The 14,477-nt window shown below is 37.2% G+C and overlaps 1 protein-coding gene across 2 annotated transcripts in view; it reads left to right on the forward strand.

Moving 5' to 3' along the window:
• Positions 1-14,477, forward strand: part of xdh (xanthine dehydrogenase) — a 333,897-nt gene that overhangs the window by 57,699 nt on the left and 261,721 nt on the right. For both annotated transcript variants that reach the window (XM_064308058.1, XM_064308050.1), the window contains exon 7: positions 8,304-8,381. In XM_064308058.1, the coding sequence (XP_064164128.1) occupies positions 8,304-8,381 (78 nt within the window). The remainder of the gene's footprint in view (positions 1-8,303; positions 8,382-14,477) is intronic.

Raw genomic sequence — 14,477 nt, forward strand, 5'->3', positions numbered from 1 at the left:
ATGTTATTTGAGTAGCATTTATGACATAAAAAATAAACTATCAAAATACGTTTTTTGAAAAAATCACCAAAATGGGTTTGACATCCCTATTACAGTCTTACATGAATTTTATGTTGCAAACTGTCATAATATGACAAGAGAGTTACCAGATTCATAAAATGTATTTTAATGGCTTCTATGCTACCAGCCCAATATTAGTTGGTATTAGGACTTCGTTTTTCCCGGATACTAATGTTATCTTCGAATCACAGAGAAAATCATTCATCTTAAGATAGCGAATCAAAATGCAACGTGGTGTGACATCAAGTACAATGCAGAATGATGTAAGCTGTCTTTGTGAGGAAAAAATGACACACTGCTGCTCTCTACTGTCAGAACCCTGCAAGATTTGTCCTCTGGCCGGCAGAACCTCACCCGCAGTGGCAAATGCATCAACTGAAACCTTAAACCACAGTATGTAGAGGGAAAGGTGCAATGGTTCAAGGAAACTTGTCAATATAACCTCCTACGTGCTATTTGCATATAGCCACCTCACTATGCACACTTGTGTCTGTATATGACCATCATTGTACATACTGTAAAATAGACCGCGTTCACATAAACCTTAGACTGTTACTGCTGCACACCTAGGCAGTTTCAGGATCCTAACATTAGCCTAGAACTCAGGATATCTGCACCTCATAGTCACTCACCTATACACTGGTGCCATAGCAAGATACACAATTGTATCTATGCAGGATACACATGCCTGAGGTATGTCTGTGTTTACCACGATAGATAGCGATCAGTATAGAGGCACATTACTGGTAGATCACATGCAGTCTCCTTCTATGCATAACTGTTGGCACAGAAGAAAGGTTAAAACACTAATTTGGTGTCAAATAACCTAGATGACATTAAATTAATCTCGTTCCAGTAGCACTGGGTCAGATTACACACGTTCCTTCACCACTCAGATACTTTTGCGGTTTGCTGTATCTGAGGGGTTTCCTACACAACAAACCTGTGGAAACAACAAATTGCCAGGGGAAATATTGGAAAAATTTGACTTTCATCTTAAATGATTTTCAACTTTTACCCAAGAGACTCATTAGTCTGATCATTTACATTAATCCACCAACACTAAAGTGGATTCAGCACATCTATAAAGTTGCCTACAGTTAATATATAATGTATATTTTCTGTACCTTTAAATTACCATCTTAACTTATCTAGCCTGCTGTACAAGAACAATGCTGTTTCTTTAAATCACTACATTGTCACTAACATTCCATTATCACTCAACTTTGGTAGGCCTATTGAATGCTGTCGCTTGTAAAATATATAAACACGTAACAGATAAGTAGCCTACGCATAGCCAAATGAACTCATCAATGGAATGTTTGTAGTCCGCCCAGTTGGCAGCATACAGACATGGAAACATTGTACTTGTGTTTATCAAACTGTCATCAAATTTTTATTTTAAGGTTTGGCCAGTTGTTTGGTTGTCCATTTTATTTTTTTTAAGGTTTGGCCAGTTAATGTCTCACTGAAGGTAAATAAGGCCTTCCAGAGATGAAACATTCTATAATATTATTGTCATGACAACTAAGCCAGCGATGTGGTCAACGTACAATACAATTTTAAGTTTCCGCTATGGGCAAAATAATGATAGAGACTGTGACAAATCGTCTGTCAATTTAGTATAAACTGAAAGTTCTTGCGATCACCCAGTAAAGTGTGATAATCTCTGGTGGCAACAATACAAGCATACAACGCCAAACTGTAAACTGGCCTTTAGTGATGAGGTGACTGATTCTGAACTATGATCGGTAGGCTTATTTATTTATATTATTTGACCGTCGAGTCTGAATGTCATTACGTATGTAGAGCTTCAGAGGCATAGGCTACTACAGACATTTCTGTCTGCTTCTCTCTTGAAATTTAAGATGCATTATTTCCTAAAATTACTCTATTTTCTTTGGTAGTTTGCATGCTATCATGGTTGAGATAGAAAGCTTGATGGACAGCAACAATGAACAAGGGGGGGTGGGGCTTAGCAAAGGGTTGTCATGTGCAATTGCGGTTCATATATGACTATATATATATGTCGCAAATGCCAGGGTCATTTTTTAAAATCCCATTGCGTCACTACCAATCATCATGAAATTTAACATACATATGCAGTGATTGCCCCTGAGGCAGAATATTAATTTTGGTGGCCTCTTTCCAACAGCTGGCGCTGTAAGATGAAAATAAATTAAAAGTGTCTGACTCCTCAGTTGCTTGACCATTGAATTTGAAACATTCAAGTTGCAGGCTATGCCTTTATGTTAGCTTGTCTCCCATTGGTTGTACAATCTGTACGATCATAAAGTCATGTCTGAAATAATATGACTGCTATCAGTTAATCAGGTGTCAGTGGGCATGTAACGGGCTTAGCAATGGCTTTATCATCATGACTTGTATGTGTATTGACTTCTAAGCTAGCAAGTTTTGGGGCAAAGTTCTTGGCCATTCATCCAATGTGTCTTTACAGCTTAAAAACTCATAATTACCACCTGTTGCTTGGACCTAATTATTTAATTGTCTAATTATTGCTTGTAGTTATATTTTCTTATTGAGGTTCCAAGCAGCAAAACCACATTGCAAATTTTAATGAAATTTTTCACAGTGGTAGATCCTTGAGGACAACAGTTTCACCACAATTGGCCACACTGTGGTGTTATAGTAGAGTATTAAATGCAAAATTTTCAGAACATTATTACATTACATTACATTACATTACAGGCATTTGGCAGACGCTCTTATCCAGAGCGACGTACAACAGTTCATAACGAAAAGTTGACGAACCCTAGAGAGAGTACGTCCAGTACAGGAACAACCGCATAGTCACCTGACCCTGGTGGTTAAACTGATTAACACTAACAACGAGAACGGCAACAACGCAATCTATGGAAAAATAAAAATAAATAAATAAAAATACATTATCGAACTTTCACAATTTTGTTCACTTGAAGTTCCTATAAAAAAGGTGTTTATAATACAAAAAACATGGCCACAGTAAGTATATATATATATAGTATGGCAAGCCAAACAGGAATTATATATTGATCTTTGATATATATGGAATGAACATTAATATATATGGAATGAACATTGATATTTATGGAATGAACATTGATATATATTGAATGAACATGGATATTTATGGAATGAACATTGATATATATTGAATGAACATTGATATATATGGAATGAGCATTGATATATATGGAATGAACATTGATATATATTGAATGAACGCTGATATTTATGGAATGAACATTGATATATATTGAATGAACATTTATAGAATGAACATTGATATATATGGAATGAACATTGATATATATTGAATGACATTGATATATAGAATGAACATTGATATATATTGAATGAACATTGATATGGAATGAACATTTGATAGATAATGATCTTTGATATGTATGGTGAATGATTTATATTTATACAGTCAAAGCATATCAAATATTTATATTGAAAAAATGATTTAAGTATTTAATTGATATTGAATGAAAAAAGTCATATATATACATATACTTTGATTTGCCATTAGGCACTGCTCCGGTCAACTATGCGGGGTCCTCCACTGCTCAGGCCTGTGAGGCGAGCACAACGTGCGAAACATTAAATCTCAGTTATGGCAGAGCAAGCGAGAGAGTTAATGGAAACGCTCATGCAAAACCAGGAATTTATAAACAGTCTGGTGAATGCAGTAAATTGTAATAATGTACAGTCATCGCCAACATTTCAGGCTACAGTGGTCATTGGTTTCAGATGATGCTTCTGCCGTGAGACATCTTCCCAGCAGCAGCAAATTTGCATATATTTTCTTTGTATTTCTACAAGAAACTACTTTTGTTTGCAAAACCACCACCAGGTGGCAAATGTGAGCACTCAAAACCATATCTGGCAGTTAACACTTCAACTGTGGCACTCTCGAGCAATGTAGAACAGTGTTATCACCGCTCTTATTTTAACGGGAAAGGAGAGGAAAGGAAAATACATTTTAAAGATAAGCTGAAAATAGGGACATGCTTGTTTCCCATAACATTTGTTGTGTATTTGAGTGACATTTATGTCTATAAACGGTTATTCAACGAACTTTGTGGTAAGACTGTGAAACTTAATAGTAGTCAGATATTTTTGAGCAGTCTAAAGTCATCCATGTTAGTTTCACTTAGGATATAGGGTAGAGTTTGTATAAATGTAACGCATCATAAATGTAACACGGTAAATAACTTTGTTCACTGCTGCTAGTTGTCATTTGAGACATTTACATTTACATTTGTATATGCACAATTCAGTCCTGTACCAAATGATTAATGGAAAAGAAACAGCATTTATCACACATTTATTATAAGCACACACCAGATTGGTCTGCTTTGGCTATTTGGTTTTGTGTGAATTGTTTTAAATGAGAATGTATTCAAGGCAGATTTCCCGTAGTCGTTTCTCTCCTGCCAGCATCAAGTTCCTCATTTACCGAACAGGGGAATGGACAATTATTGAAATGACTAAATCATTTAAATAAACCATCATTGGTTAACATTTGAGTATTTGCTCATGGTTAAAGGGAAAATGAAGGAAGCACGCGTAGATAATGTCGGTTCATTACCGCTGTCTCTACCTTGGCATTCCCATGATTTGTTTTGTCAGATGTTTTTTTTTTTTTTTTTTGAGGCATTTTTGAGAGAGACTGCCAAAGATGTGCTCCGCGTACATAAGAACTTGAGATGGTAGGAGGGGTCAGGCGGTGAAGCCTAGGTAGTAACGGGGATCGAAACCATCCCTACTGCGCATACTTCTGGGCAAAAGCGCTTGCTGCTCATTGAAGTTAATGTAAAATCCAAGGTGATTTTACAACCAAGGAGAACCTCATCTGTCAATTTTTTTGTGATTATAAATTTCATTATGTGCAGCAGTTTCTGAAACAATGGTTGTTGTGGTTCAGAAGTCTTGGGAAAATGTATCGTCAATTTATCCTCAGTAGCACTGTATCCTACAGAAGCTTACAGTGTGTGTAGGAGCCATTAATTTATGTTGGTTTATAAGAACCCCAAAAAGGTATTATGAAGTTTATTTATTCTGTTCTACATTTAAGTTGAAATCATAATGGAATTTATTATACATTTGTTATTTATTGTTTAGTGTTCATTCATTATTGCATGAATGTGTCCCTCTATAGGAGAAGGGGGAATAAACTATATTTTAGATGGTGCGGTGAGGCGGGCCAGCAGGAGTAGATGGGTGCGAGCGGAAACAGTCATTGACCGTGTTTGCACAACCACACTGGACCTGTGGAATCTGTGAATGAATGGACTTTAAGTTTAATTTTGCGGTTTTATGTTAATTTATTTTGTAAATAAATATAACAAGAGGAACAACAATAATAATGCATTTTTATTTTTATTACAACACGCGTCAGACAATTGCACCCAACTCCCAATGAAGTGGATAAAAGTGGGGAAAGTTTAATGGAACATAGAAAACAAAAGGACAGAAACTTAACCTGTTTTTACCACTACAGTGTGAATATAGTTTATTCCACTGATAATGTTTGATGTTGGATCGTTCAGACACATTCGCACGTCCGCATTCTGTATCAGCACACAGAGCTCTGCAACAGATACATTGATCATCTGATCATCTGCGCTGAGTTGTGGAATTGCGAGGTGGACCAACTGGAATGTAGCCTTTGTAATTTCTTTGGAGCAAATTTCATCCCACTATATATGGTCTGGTGTTGCTGTTTCAATATCATTAAAATCCTTTTTCCTCAAATATATATTTTTTGTGCAAATTTATCGTCAATTTATCCTCGGTAGCATCCTACAGTAGCCTACAGTGTGAATATAGTTTATTCCACTGATAATGTTTGATGTTTGATCGTTCAGTTGCTAAATAGCCTACCAGAGGAGAGACAGTAGCCTACATCCGCATTCCGCATCAACACCTGGCTATTGTCAGGCAGTGGGGGTGTGAAGACAAGCCAAACTCCAGTAAACTGCCCTCAAATTTAAAGTCATCCTGTCAGACTTGGCCTATATTATTGACTTTGTTTGTTTAACACCCATATGTTTACCCAACTGTAAAAAACAAAAATGAAAACGTTGTAATTAGTAGGCTAACTGGCAAGTAATAACTTTCAGTATTAACTAAGTCTCCATTTTCACCGTAGCTTGACTTGTTTCTGATATAGCCTTGCTGCGCGATTGCTGTGGTCTTAGCCATTGAGTTAGATTTCTGTAACAAAGTGTGATGTGCCAATACGCGCCTGTCCTAATATCCAAGCTCTGCCACTGGGCAATGGTTAAAGAAAACATCTTTTCACGTGTGTAGTGATTTTAAAAGGGTAATACCTCCCTTATCGCCTATATAACAAAAACGCTATATTTCAGAAATACAACTATTGGAATTGATCCAGCTGTGTACTTTATTTCAAGAAAATGGTTTTGCAACATAAACTATTGTTTTATAATATGCATGAGCTTGTTGTGGGAAGTAACAGAAGTAATAAAAACGCAGCCTTTTAAATGTTTAACGACCACATATTTGTGTAAAAACCTATAGAAACATTTTTTAATGTTCTATTTGCTCGAAGATTTGTATGAAAGCGAGCAAAATCTCCGTTCGCTCGGCAGGTTCCTTCTGTTTCGCAAATGAGTAATTAGAGGCGTAAATCGGACAGTCTGTCATCAAAGAAATTTACGAAATGTTGGCGATGGCTGTACATTATTATAATTTACTGCATTCGCCAGACTGTTTATAAATTTCTGGTTTTGCATGAGCGTTTCCATTGACTCCCTCGCTCGGCCATAACTGAGATTTAATGTGCTTGCTTCACAGGCCTCTGCAGTGGATTCAATATCAATTAAATACTCAGTATATATAATCATTTTTTCAATATAAATATTTTATATGCTTTCACTGTATAAATATAAATCATTCGTCATATACATATCAAAGATCATCATCTATCAAATGTCCATTCCATATCAATGTTCATTCCATAAATATCAATGTTCGTTCCATATATCAATGTTCATTCCATATATCAATGTTCATTCAATATATATATATATCAGTGTTCATTCTATATATATCAATGTTCATTCCATATATATCAATGTTCATTCAATAAATATCAATGTTCATTCCATAAATATCAATGTTCATTCCATATAATGTTCATTCCATATATATCAAAGATCAATATATAATTCCTGTTTGGCTTGCCATACTATATATATATATATATATATATATATATATACTCACATACACACATCAATGTAGGTGTGGCTTATCACAAAAATTCTAAAAACTCCTAAGCACTTTTACATAAACTGATGAAACTTGGTATCCATATTGGCACTCTCATCCAGAGCAACAACCAAAATTATTGACCCAGTTGAAACACATAGTGGCACTATAGAGCACAGTTTTTTAAAAATTTATTCAGAAAAACACAAAAAAAATCTTTTAGAGATTAAAAGCTCTACTGATGAAGTTCTTCACGTGGAACCATTATCTTTACCTTATTTGTCACCATCTTGGATTGCCATCATTTTGGAAAGGCTATTAGCCATTTTCCTCTGTCCCCAGTTTTGGCCTCACCACACGGCTGAAACATGGAAAGTTAGTAGAACGTACATCCTTATGGTGACCTACTGATTTTAGCACTGATTGACAACTTGATGGCGCTATAACTCATTTGAATTTCCAATATTGAAACAATAGTAACAGGGCACATCAAGAAGGTCCCGGGTGAACTGACCAGGGCCTTTCTGTGTGGAGTTTGCATGTTCTCCCTGTATCCACATGGGTTTTTTTCCGGGTACTTCAGTTTCCTCCCACAGTCCAAAGACATGCAGGTAGGCTAATTGGAGACTCTAAATTACCTACAGGTGTGAGTGTGAGTGAATGGTGTATGAGTGTGCTGCGATAGATTGGCGGTCTGTCCAGGGTGTATTCCTGCCTCTCGCCCAATGTATGATGGGATAGGCTCCAACACCCCCACAACTCTGTATTTCCACAGAAACTTTGGTAGGGGCCAGAAATTACTGTAATATCCAGTGATACATTATTTCTTGCACTACATACTGTAAAGAGATTATTTTTCTATATTATGGAGTGTCTATGCTGAAATGATTTTGTGCTATTGCAGCCTGTTAGTTATGCAAAAGTGTCCTTGAAATGGACAGAGCTGTATGAAAGTTCTACAGCTTTCTCTCTCTCCAGTTCTCTTGTGTGTGTTGCAGGATGGCAGCTGCTGTGGGGGGAAAGGAAAAACAAATTGTTGCTGCATGGATAAGGAGAACAAGGACGAGTACACAAATGTGAGTACAAGCCAGCTTAAAGAATGTTGATTAGTAACTTATGAGCAGTGTTTTTCAAACATTGATAAATAACATTCTGTTCCAAGAACACTTACATCTTAACCAGTTATTACCTCTCTCAAGCCCAATGGTCTGAAGGTTTAGATGTGATATCCAGTTGTTCTTTTTAAACATTAAAGGGAGGATGTCTGAAATTTGGGGAAGTGATTCAAATATCCAATGCATGTGCTTTAGTTACAATGCCCTCCATAATGTTTGGGATGAAGACATTTCTTCCCTTGATTTGGCTCTGTACTCCATAGATTTGTAATCAAACATTTCATATGTGGGTTTTATACATTTTTGTTTCTCTAAATAGAAATTATGCCACTTTATACATAGCCCCAATTTCAGGGCACCATGTTTTGGACAAATGGCTTCACAAGTGTTTCCGATTTGTGTTCAGTTGCTTTCTTAGTGCACATATAAGAGAGTATCAGTATCTAGTCTTGATTCGCATTGGGTGCTGGAGCCTGTCTCAGCGTGCATTGGTCGATAGGCAGGAATACACCCTGGACAGGTCCCTACACACAATTCACTCACACACTCATACATATGCTTCCCCTTTTCCTAACTAAATTGTACCTAGTACTCTGATCACTTACACAGACTTGCCAACCTGCACGCATTTTGTGTACCAACCACGCAATTCTTGGTCAAAATACGCAGGTATGAAATGCCAGCTGGAAAAAAAAAGAAAAAAAAAATTGTAATTTAAATACGGAAAACAACCAATTAATACAAAACAATACCGTACATTTATATGGTATTTAAACTGCATCCCTCGGATTGAACCAGATGCTACGACCTTGTGCTTGTGGTTTTGTAACCCCTCCCCGACCCACTCAACATTCACTGATACGCAGCGGTACTTTATTATCCACCGAGGCGTAACGCGGCATTGCTGAGGTAAAATGGGAAGTGGGGAGTAATAATCAAGCACAAAAATGTGACCGTAATGTTAACATATAAAACGGTAAAACATGTTTGGTAACTTTACGAGATGATGCATTTCAAGGGGGGTTATATCCTAATGAGATAAATTTGTGTATATAGTTAGCCATAGTAGTAGCTCGCATGCGAATTAGCCTCGTTACGAGACGTGTGAATAACTGATGGAGTAACTTAGCTGCAGTAAATCAAACGCTACGGAGACTCCCTGTTCAAACTTTGAATCGCGCACGCTCTGTTGGAGCAAACTGACCATTGCAAAGGTGTTTGACTATAGACTGCTAACGTAGCAAATAATTCTTATTATTGCAGCTGGTCACCCGACCAGCCTTGCAGTTAGAAAATAAATATGACGTCAGATGACGAGGATACTAACAAGGAGAGAGAGAGAGAGCAGCAGACCTACTAAAAAGAAGCGAGTCCATGCCCCCCAGAAGTTCCTCGCAAAATAGCAGGAGCAATGGCCGTGCCTCCGCCCCTCAAAACTTCCGCACCATGCATTTTGCACGTTGTGCTATTATGATTTTGACATTAGCCACTAAGGAGCTTCAGGTAATAATTTGATTAAGCCTCTAGTTACAAAAGCCTACATTCCTAGGTAATTTTTCATTTGAATACTATTTTTTTCATTAGGCCTATATGATGTGTGCCTATGTAAGCTGATTCAATTATTTAATTATTAAATAAAAATGGAAATCATGAACAGAAATTTGGGTTTATTCACAATTGACAGTGTTTTACATCGCAACATAAGCTTTTTTTTTTTTACATTACAACATAATTTTCTGTAAATACTTGAAAATGAAAACATATGTTACAATATACAAGATAAATTATTTCAATTTTTATTAAATAAGTGAATGCAATTCACTTATGGTTATCAGTTTGTATCAGCGCACACATCATATAATTAAATATTAATCATGAACAATTGTTTTAAGCAGGTGTACTCAAACTTTTGACTTGAAAGTATATCATAATATAGCCCAGTGTAATGCAAGTGATATTTTAGAATCAGGTCAAATTATACAATTTTGCCTGATCACTTCTACAGTCAAAACTAGAATTATGAAGAAAGGCTAATGTGTGTGTGTGTGTGTGTGTGTGTGTGTGTGTGTGTGTGTCTCTTGCAGACTGTCGTGTGCAAAGCAAAGTGGTGCGAAAGCATGTGAACTAAGCGTTACACTGACTATTGTGGCACTCAAAATATTTTCCTAAGGTTGGCAGGTCTGCCTACAGGATAAATTGTGTCTAACATTTTATAAAGCCTGGTCTTGAAAATCCCCAGAGATTCAGCTATTCTACACATTGACTACTCTCTGCGTGGGAAAAATGCTTCCTAATGCCCGTGCGAAATTTAAATTTTGCTAATTTCTATCTAGATATCCCCTCATTTTACTAACAGAATTTAACCTTCATTATCTCTTGTAGTTCACTTTGTTAATCCTCTTTATGAATTTAACCCCCGCGTGGCCATGACGCTGGGATTTTGTGATTGTTCAGCTCAGTCTTTCACTGCTCCTGCAACAAACTATGCATTGAAAACACAAATTTTGTGTTTTATCTTTCTTAGTAGACGATGCACAACAACTATGCCGAATACAGAGTTTTTAAGCGCCACCATTGTCGTGCAGGGTGTCCATTTGACAAGCACCCCCTCCCCTGCACTCTCACCTGCAACTACGTCCGCCACGCATGACACACTGGACAATAGAGGGTATGCATTGATGTCACTTTCCCACTGGAATACGCCCCCTCAGTCGGGACTGAGTGGCAAAACATGCTGCCACATGGCTGCCTTTAGTACAGGAAACTGCAAAACCGGGAGTAAAACAAACGATTATTTGCTTCAATTAAAGGCAGTTGGACTCGACAGTAATTCTTACAACTTATCAAAGAACCAGTGGTCCATGGACATTGAACAAAAAATCTGAGCTATCTTTTTACAGACTGCCGAAAGCTAAAGAAAAGAGAAGCGATGCATCGCTGCAATTCGCAAAAACAACTCGAATCCAGGTATGTTGGATTTTTGGGTTAAAATCATACCTTAATAATTTATATGCTTGGTTAGCTAATACTATCTAACCATCCTCTCTTTGTTTGTAGAACACAAGGCTCATCATCATGGATGTTTTTTAATAAATGCTGACAAAAACTTTACGGTTACACAGAATATAAATGAAAGATGCTAAATATTTAATTGATGAGTAGTCAATAACTTACATAACTTAAGGTAATAACCTACATAACTTAAGGTATGATTTTACCCAGAAATCCAACATACCTGACACAAAATGACAACTGCAAATCCACGTTTCGGTGCCTGGATTCCAGTTGTTTCTGCGAATCGCAGTGATCCATTTGCTTCTCTTTTCTTTAGCTTTCGGCAGCCTGTAAAAAAGATAGCTCCGATTTCTTGTTGAATCTATTTGTACAGTCAATCGCACAACAGCTCTTTCCCATTTTAGATGTGTTTTTTGTGTTTTCACAGCATTCAAGCTGAACGCTAACGCTATCACTCAGTAGTTTTTCTGCCACTCAGTGGGTGTAACCGCAGTGACTTCCACCTACTGTGACGTCATGTGCATACCCTCTATAGTGTCTAGCTGGGCATTCATAAAAATATTATTTCACCACCAAAAATTCGGATTCCGTCATAGCAACAAGATAAACCGAACAATAGCCCTAAGATGTCAATACAGTGCTGCAAAACGCTGCTCATTGAATTACGAAATTACAAATTTTTCTAAAATTATACCATATCATTCTACTTTAAATATCTAAATAAGGAATAAATATACAATGTTACCATTGGTTTTATGCATAGAGATGTCTCTTTCAAAAATATTTCCAAATTAGAACACCTATTGCTACTGAAGTGAACTGAGTCAAAGCTTGCATTGTATCAACAAGTGAGTGCACAAGCGCAAGTCACCTCACTTGACAACCTTAGTTGCTACTGCCATCTAGTGAAGATTCTGACAAATTACACCTTTCATCCTCTCAATCAGTAATGCGTGAGACACATTTCCCCGGCTTTTACATTTGACACAAAACTACCGAATGTCGGAAAATTCTAATACTGAACAGTTTCTTTTTTTTAAGCACCGAAAAAGTTCTGAAGTTTCGGTATACCGTGCAACACTACGTCAGACACATATTCCAATCCATTGCTCAGGTTAGCAGAGAATGCACATTTCAGAGCGCCTCAGAGACAGAATAATAATAGGCTACACATTTCAAATAATAGATAGTACATTGAGAAAAAATGAAACAAAAGACGAAATATCAACTCGCGACCTGCGTGCTGCTCGCAGAGTAGCCTACCGTATTATTTATTTAGACACTGGCATATAAGAAAAGTTTTGGTTACGCTGACCGATAAAACGCTATTCCAAAAGCAAAATCAGACATGTTATCGTTAGAAAGCTTATACTCTCACCTACTGAATAAATGAACTGTCACTCAAGCCAATTGTACTAAAAAGGGCGACAACGCCATAAGCAACAGGTGTGGTATTATGCACAGCTATTTTTGAAGGTAGCCGACGCAGGCGTCACAAATGCGCGTATATTTCACAAACGGATTGTCCAAGACGATGTGTGACCACTCAGTCTCAAAAGGGACATCTCTACGCGTAAAACCAATGGTAAGATTGTACATTTATTCAATGTTTAGTCCCAGATATTGACTGTAGAATGACATGGTATAATTTTAAAAAACTTTGTCTCGTTTATTTCGTTATTCAGTGAGCAGCGTTTTCACTGCTGTATTGGCATATTAGGGCTAATGTCGGGTTTATCTTGTTGTTACGGAATATTACATTACATTACAGGCATTTGGCAGATGCTCTTATCCAGAGCGATGTACAACAAAGTGTATAATCATAATCAGGAACAAGTGTGTCGAAAACCCTTGAGAGAAGTACCGTTCCAAGTGCAGGGAACAACCGCATAGTTCAACTTGGAACTTGTAGGTTAAACTGATTAACACTAACACAAACAATAACAGCAACAACGCAGTCTATGCAAAAATACAAGCAATAGTTAAAACGAGTGCATTAACTAAGTCACCTACGAAACAACTACCTAATTACAACCCTAAATTTACAGTCAATTTAGAGATTAAATTGAGAATACGATTTCTCTCAGCATAATGACGGATTCAAAGACTAAACAAACTCACCCGATATTGTCTTCAAATGGATCCATGCCAAAGAAAAGTAATGATTCATCCTCTCAAAAAGCTTTTACTAACAAACTTTTAGTAGCAAAAAACTAAATATCAACTCGCCACCCCTGCTACCTGCGCTCAGAGCACCGTATTATTTATTTAGACATTGGCAGACTACAGCATAAATTGCGTCTTTTGTTTATATTCAATATTATAAATTGCAGCGAGAAACTGCAGCTGTAGACACAAGATAGTTTGTTATGTTATGGTAGCAACGGAACGAAGTGGACTATACATGTATTGCCATCATTGTTTTATTATACCAGCATGTTTTTGCGTGTGTGCACAGAAATTCAAAACCTACCAATAAAATGGTTTAGCTATTTCTCAGCATAATGACAGATTTAAAGACTAAACAAAAACAAAGGAAAGTATTCATCCTCTCAAAAAGCTTTTACTAACAAACCTTTAATAGCCTAGCATGCACTCTGGCTGGCACTGTCTTCCATTGCTTCCCTGACGTTCAGACCCTCCCCTCACTGATAATAACTAGACCCTACGGTGTCGGATTACTTGCGTCGCCATGGATGTCGCTTGCCGTAAAGAAGTTTACTAGATGTTGTAGCACTTAGATTTGGAGCTCCAGCTCTTCCGCACCCCAACTAATAAAGAAGTCCAAATGGCGGGCAAACAATATGGCAGACATAGGTGATGCCAATGGCAAAGTTGTATAGCACATTCAGATGCATCGGTCGATGACGTTTTGTGTTGATCTGACTTACGGTGTGGGAGTTATGACCTTTTAAACATGACCCTTTTGTTATAGCGCCACCATCTGGCCGACATAGGTGATTTGTAGTGCCTGAGTAGTGGGGGGCCATAGGAACTCACCCACCAAATTTGGTTGGTGTACAACTTATGGTTGCTGAGCCT

This window comes from Anguilla rostrata, chromosome 1 (assembly GCF_018555375.3).
Source record: "Anguilla rostrata isolate EN2019 chromosome 1, ASM1855537v3, whole genome shotgun sequence".
NCBI classification, from domain to species: domain Eukaryota; kingdom Metazoa; phylum Chordata; class Actinopteri; order Anguilliformes; family Anguillidae; genus Anguilla; species Anguilla rostrata.